At 57.0% G+C, this 6,774-nt stretch overlaps 1 protein-coding gene across 11 annotated transcripts in view; it reads left to right on the forward strand.

Moving 5' to 3' along the window:
* The window catches only part of ARNT (aryl hydrocarbon receptor nuclear translocator), a 19,419-nt gene that overhangs the window by 7,168 nt on the left and 5,477 nt on the right, over window positions 1-6,774 (forward strand). For 5 of the 11 annotated variants that reach the window (XM_042837550.1, XM_042837551.1, XM_042837555.1 and 2 more), the window contains exons 5-14: window positions 419-463; window positions 2,694-2,907; window positions 3,219-3,432; window positions 3,513-3,578; window positions 3,691-3,790; window positions 4,171-4,236; window positions 4,733-4,818; window positions 5,248-5,324; window positions 5,468-5,602; window positions 6,006-6,080. In XM_042837550.1, coding sequence (XP_042693484.1) covers window positions 419-463; window positions 2,694-2,907; window positions 3,219-3,432; window positions 3,513-3,578; window positions 3,691-3,790; window positions 4,171-4,236; window positions 4,733-4,818; window positions 5,248-5,324; window positions 5,468-5,602; window positions 6,006-6,080 — 1,078 coding nt within the window. The remainder of the gene's footprint in view (window positions 1-418; window positions 464-2,693; window positions 2,908-3,218; window positions 3,433-3,512; window positions 3,579-3,690; window positions 3,791-4,170; window positions 4,237-4,732; window positions 4,819-5,247; window positions 5,325-5,467; window positions 5,603-6,005; window positions 6,081-6,774) is intronic. The other 6 variants (XM_042837557.1, XM_042837559.1, XM_042837561.1 and 3 more) reach the window with 3 other exon arrangements.

Consider the following 6,774-nt stretch of genomic DNA (forward strand, 5'->3'; position numbering starts at 1 on the left):
GTCCTCCGATTGTGTTGTTTTTCCTTAAACCTGCTTTCCTGTTTGTTCCTAACAGCACAGAGGCTCTCCTTGATTTATTTCCCTTTCCTTCAAGGAAAGGTCAGCTGAACGTGGTCGGGGCCCCCTTTGTAGCTGTGCCATTCACCTCCTAATCTTGCACGGAGCAAACTGCACTCGCTCACACAACCCCTCCTCCCCACCTGTTCACCATCTGACAAACCTCTCGGAGCTCTAAAACAACCTGGCTGGCTGGCACTGCTCTGCTGTGTGAGGGTGCACAGCACCCATGTTACGCCGTGGAGCCGCTCCTCTGCAGAGCAGGCGTGCCTGCAGGCCGGGTTTCCTCGTGCATCCTCCCACTTCTCATTCCATTCAACTTTTTTTCCATTGGAGCTTAGCTCACTGATTTTATTTTTAGGTCTGATGATGAGCAGAGTTCAGCGGATAAGGAGAGACTTGCCAGGTAGGAGAATGGAGATTGCGAGCATGGACCAGCAGAGCGTTCCCCTTCCTTCGTGTCTCTCTAGGCATCCCTCCTCCTTTTTGTCCCCCTCCTTCCCCCCACTGCTGCAGTAGAGGGCTTGAAAATGAACAGACTGCTGGAAATTGCTGTGTAATTGGAAATAGGAGGGGAAAGGCATCCAGTCCTGCTGCAGGAATGTCCGTGGGGGGCACACAGAGGATTTGTTCCTTGAAAGCTGCTGGGCTGAGCGTGTTTGGGCGGCCGCTTCACTCAGCACTGCAGCTTTGCTGACCTGTGCTGCTCAGGGTGCTGCAGCCCCTCCTGAACGGGGCTCATCACAGGAGCTGAGTTCATGTCAGAGAGGCTTTCAGAGCCGCACTCGTGCAGGTTGGTTGTTTCTTCCGACCTCTTCATTTCGTGGCCCTGTAAAACAAAACATCCAGGGAAAATGAAGCCCTTCCACGAGAACAACTCGGGTTTAGTGCAGACAGGGCTCTGTTATTCCCCGGATCCCCAGCTGCAGTTCGATGGGGCTGTGGCTCTCACAGGAATGCTCGAGGCGTTCAGTGCTGCACTGTTGCACCTCGGCACAAAATCGCACCCTGGGAGCGCGCAGCTGCAGCTGCTGCAGGAAAGCATTGCCCCAAGGGCACCAAGCTGCACCAAGCTGTGCAGTAACGAAAAACAGCTGAAAAAGCCATCAGGGTTTTGACTGCTTGCCACCCACAGCTTTCAGTTCATCATTTGTGTTGATAGCTTGCAGAGATGGCTTGCTCTGATGGCTGCCATCCTGCAGGCTTGCCCTGTCTTCCCTGGGCCGTTCCACCCTGCCTTATTCGTCGTGCGGAGCTGAGGAGGCTTCAGTTCTGCTCAGCTGATCCCTGCTTTTAGATACAGCCCCCCAACGCAGCCCTGCCTGAATGGTGGTGCACAGCTTAAATACCCGTGGAGATGAGGAGGACGAGGTGGGGCTGTGGGTGCAGCACAGCAGTGCTTGGTGGGCTGGCCTTGAAGCTGCCGCCCTTCCCTCCTCCCTGGTAGTGAGTTCCTGCTGCCACTCAGTCGCGCTCAGGAACACTTGGCAGTGAAAGCTGTGGTGGTTTCCCAGTAGCCTTTTAGGGGAGGTGGCTTTGTTTTCACACTCCAGCATGCAGGAGGAGCTGAACTAAAGGTGAGTGTGATAATTGAGCACTTTTTCTGACCTCGCAGTGAGGCGTGCAGTCACTGAACGGCTGCGCACGTCTGGTGCTGATCAGAGCTCCCTTCTCGTGTTTTGTCTTCTGTAACTCGCTGCCTGTCTGTTCCTCCCACGCTCATCTCATTCCATGTTCCCATCACTGCTTCCTTAGACCCCATCCATCCTTTTGTGTAGGAAACCTGGCTTGTAGGTTCTTTTTTGGGGAAAACCCACTTGGCGACAGCGCTGGATAGGAAGGACGGGTCTGGAGGTGATATCCTGACCCAGGGACCTGGGGAGGAGCGTGCCTTGTGAGCAGGCTTGCAAAGGACCACGAAGGGCCTCACAAAGGGCAGTGGGTGGTCGGCACTTGCTGCAGGGCTGTGGGAGCTGCGTGTGCACCAGGGGCTGCTGGCGGAGGGGCTGCCCCTCTTGGCCTCGCTTGGTGCAGTCAGGCAGTGTCTGCTCTGCAGCTTCCATTCTGCCACATGACTGTAAGGGGACCTCAGTGTAACACAGCATCTGCGTGAGGGCAGTGCCAGGTGAGGTTTGTCCGTGGTAATTTAGATGTCCGAGCCTTAATTGCAGCCCTGGCCTCCTTAGATGGTTGCTGGAGGTGGAGGGATGCGTGCAGTCCTCAACCAGGCAGCGGGGTGAGCATCTGCTGCGTGCTGTGCTGCTCCAGGTGGAGTCTGCTGCACCCCCCTGAGAGCAGGGGCTGTGCCGAAGGAAGGAGTCCTTGGTTGAAGCGTTCCAGAGGTGACGGAGAAGCTGCTTTGTCTTCTCAAGCAGCGTAGCTTAGCTTGTAGCTTCCCGAGGCAGCAGGGAGGCGGCGTGGCACAAAGCGAGGCTCCTCGTCTGAAGCAGGGAGGTGCAGCTGCAGGCTCTTCTCCTTGCACTCGTTCCCGCGTCCCTTTGTGCACGAGCAGCATGCGGGGTGCTTGCAGCCCTCCCAACTCCCGGTGACCCCAACGCATCTCTGTGTTCTGCACCCCGGAAGGCAGCGGAGCCTCCCGGCCTGGTGCTGACTCCATCTTCCTGCTTTCCTCCCAGGGAGAATCACAGCGAGATCGAACGTAGGCGGAGGAACAAAATGACTGCCTACATCACGGAGCTGTCTGACATGGTGCCCACCTGCAGCGCCCTGGCGCGCAAACCAGACAAGCTGACCATCCTGCGAATGGCCGTGTCCCACATGAAGTCCCTGCGTGGCACAGGCAACACCTCCACGGACGGCACCTACAAACCCTCCTTCCTCACCGACCAGGTGTTGGCTCTGTGCGGAGCGCTGCCGTCGCAGGGCGGGGGGTGGTTGTGGGAGCAGCTGCCCAGAGAGGCTGCGGTGCCCCGTTTGTCCCTGGAGGCGCTCAGGGCCGGACGGGGCCCTGGGCAGCCTGGGCTGCGAGATGGGGGGCTGGTGGCCCTGCGTGTGGCGGGGGGTGGAGCTCTGTGATCCTCGAGGCCCCTTCCAACCCTCTGTGATTCTCTGGTGGCAGAGATGGGGGTCCAAGGGCGAGGGGGGCCGGGGGGGCGACGCCTGTATCTCTGGAGTGAGAGGTTGGTGTGTTGTGAACGCAGGAGCTCAAACACCTCATCCTGGAGGCGGCCGACGGCTTTCTGTTCATCGTGTCCTGTGAGACGGGGAGGGTGGTTTACGTCTCGGACTCCGTGACTCCCGTCCTCAACCAGCCCCAGTCGGAGTGGTTCGGCAGCACGCTGTACGACCAGGTGCACCCGGACGATGTGGGCAAGCTGAGGGAGCAGCTCTCCACCTCCGAGAACGCGCTGACAGGTAACGCAGCCCGGGGGGGGCAGGCGGGGGAGGGCAGAGCGAGCCGGCGAAGGACAAGGATTGAAACCTTCCCTTTGTAGAAGGAACCAAACCCTGGTGCCTTTCTAACAAGGATCCTGCAGCCCCCCCTGAGAGTGCATCTAAAGGTACCACTGGTGACACTTCTCTCTTGATGGTTTCCTAATCACGTTGCCTGGTGCCTGCGCTGGGGAAAGGAGGGGAACTGCGGCAACCTCTGGGTTCTCCTTCCTTCTTCAGGTCGCATCCTGGATTTGAAGACGGGGACTGTCAAGAAGGAGGGGCAGCAGTCCATGAGGATGTGCATGGGCTCCCGGAGATCCTTCATCTGCCGCATGAGGTAATGAGAGAGCTGCAGGGACGGCACCCGAGGCTGAAGCTGAACTCGCTCGTCTTATTCCAGCTCCTTTTGCTCCCTGGATGTAACGTGGCATGGCTTCCCACGCAGAGCTGGCAGCCCAGTTTAGTTGCCCTGAGCTCAGATGGCTCTCTGCTGTTGCTGTAGGAGACTCAGCTTCCAGTAACAATTTATTTCACCCCCACATGTCACTGCTCTTCTTCAGGCACCCAGAATCAGTGCTTTCCATCTGTGTGATGGAGACTCAGAGGTTCATCCCCATTCACAGAGTGCTTTGGCTAATTCAAGGTGGTGAGATTGTTCTGACCGTGACCGAGAAAGACAAAAGCTTTTCTTCCTCCTCGCTCCTTATTCTGGTACAGGTGTGGCAACAGCTCAGTGGATTCAGTGTCTGTAAATCGTCTCAGCTTCATGAGGAATCGCTGCAGGTGAGTGAGACGAGGGTGATGGGCAAAGCTCTGCGTTGCTGGGAACCAAGGGGCTGCAGCTCCCCCCCAGAGGCCTGGGGGCAGCCTGGGGCACTGAGCTCCTACAGCTCATTGGAGAGTGAGAAGTGCTGGAGGAGGAACCAGAGTTCATCCTAGGGCAGATGAGACTTCCTTAACTCCAGACTCGGGTCTGAAGTCAGTTTAAAGCCTGTGTTCTTCAGACTGTTGTTGCTGGGCTCTGGTGGATGTTGTCTTTGTGTTAATTAAAAGATGAGGCAGGTTCTGACGTACGCAGTGGGAAGGCAGCTCTGCAGGGAAGGACCCAGAAGTCCTGAGGTCCCTTCTGACCTGAGTCTGTGTCCTCAGAGCTCCCACATTTACATTCAGTCTCTCTTTACCTCCACGACGTTCTGTGGAAGCTTTCTGAAGGCAATTACAGACCTTGCCTGACCTGATTTGACACCTGGCCTCATCTCAGCTGCTTCTCTCTCCCAAGGAACGGCTTGGGCGCGACGAAGGACGGAGAGCCTCACTACGTGGTGGTGCACTGCACGGGTTACATCAAGGCCTGGCCCCCTGCAGGTAAGGGCTCTGCAAAGCCCCGGCTGTGCCTGAGGACGCGGCTCTGAAGCTGTCCCCTCTGAGCTGAACATGAGAGCAAATGCTTTCGGTGCACATCTGTCGCTTTTCGTTGTGTTGGGACTGAACTGATTGTTGCAGATGTGGGATGGTGGAGGTTTGTGTCTGAAAGGGACCCTCTGCAGAGGGCAGGAATCGTGGCAGGCTGCCTGATCTGCTGGCTGGAAGAGAGAGAACTCAAACTATTCTGGCAAGAACGGGGAGCGGGGAGGCAGCTTAACGTAGCAAATTCCTTCATGGAAGAGGATTCTGAGTACAGAATGGGGTGGAGAAGTTCCTCAGAGCCAGAACTGCATGTCTGTCTTTTTTTCCCTGAAATCAGCAGTTCTTCCTGTACTGACCTTGCTGGAATTTTTGGCACTCCTCTCTCAGGTGTTTCGCTGCCTGACGATGACCCAGATGCTGGCCAGGGCAGCAAGTTTTGCCTCGTGGCCATCGGCCGGCTGCAGGTGCGTAGCATCGTCCAGGGCTCAGCCTTGTCCTGAAGCCTGCAGGGCTGCACCGCGTTCCCTGACGGCTGCAGATCCTCCTGCAGGGCCCAGGGCTGCCCAGCACAGCACGGCTCGGCTCTCACCGCTGCCTTTCCTCGCAGGTCACCAGCTCACCCAACTGCACAGACATGAGCAACGTTTGTCAGCCAACAGAGTTCATCTCCCGGCACAACACGGAAGGCATTTTCACCTTCATAGACCACCGCTGTGTGGCCACTGTCGGCTACCAGCCACAGGTGAGAGAGCAGCAGGAGCTTCCTGAGCACAGCTGCTGCTCAGACTCGCTTTTCTCCTCCCCTTCTGTGCCTCGCGGCCCTGCTTGTTGCACAGGCCTGGCCAAACAGCGCCCAGGCGCGTGCTCCTCCTCCAGCAGTGGCTCTTGGTCCACTTTCTGCAGTGCTTTGATGGTGGACGGAGCTGGCAGCTCTGAGTTGTGTCAGCTGTCAGTTAAGGTTGCTGTTGCTCCACGTGAATTGGAGATCAAACGTTAGAACAGCACAGCAGGTCCTGCAGCTGCGCCGTGTGCCGGGGCTGGCAGGGGCAGCGCTGCTGCTGGGGAGCAGCTCTAAAGTGGAACCGAGGGAGCGCGAGTTCCTGTGCAAACTGCCTTCATCTCTCTCCCAATTCCTTCAAAATTAGGAACTCCTGGGGAAGGACATTGTGGATTTCTGTCACCCAGAGGACCAGCAGCTTTTGCGGGACAGCTTTCAGCAGGTAAAGCCCTTAACGACCCCTCTGTGTGTGGTGTTCAAATTAGACTCTGTCTCGGTGCTTGCAAAGCAGTGAAACATAACTGGAAGAAAAACCAAAACAACAGAAGAATAAACCTTAGGAATGGCAAGCAGCTACAGATGTAGTCACAGAACGGCAGTAGCACAAAACAAAAGAGAAGCATCTGATGTCTGACTCTTGAATTCATCCTCTGGTTGCTGGTCCAGTCTGCTTTTAGGGCCAGAGACATGCTTACAAAGAGCCTGCTCCAACACGCTCCCGTGGCTGAAACATGGTTCATCCCTAGGGCCCAGCCCAGTGCTGCAGAGCTCGGAATGGATGTGATTTGTTTGCCCTGTTGTGGTTACTCTTATTTCTGAGGGCGCTGGACTTTGTGGCAGGGCAGGTAAGGCTGCCCCGCGCTTCCATGACTCCAGGAGAGCTGCTCATGTCCATTCGTCCCCGCAGCCGGGAGCAGAAGCAGCGCTGCTTCTTTTGCTGCAGGTTTTCTCATACATCTCACCAGGGCAAAGAGATGAGAAAAGCAAAAGCCACAGCGTGAAGTCAGCTTCCCCCTCCCGCATCATTCGGGTCTCGGGCAGCGTGAGGGAACGGCAGCAGCGCTGCTGAGCTCCGGAGGCGAGGGCTTCAGGCAGGGGTTGAGGCAGGGGTTGAGGCAGGGGTTGAGGCAGGGGTT

Source organism: Centrocercus urophasianus, unplaced genomic scaffold, assembly GCF_019232065.1.
Source record: "Centrocercus urophasianus isolate 14NV4802_14NV808 unplaced genomic scaffold, USGS_Curo_1.0 seq_720, whole genome shotgun sequence".
Lineage (NCBI taxonomy): Eukaryota > Metazoa > Chordata > Aves > Galliformes > Phasianidae > Centrocercus > Centrocercus urophasianus.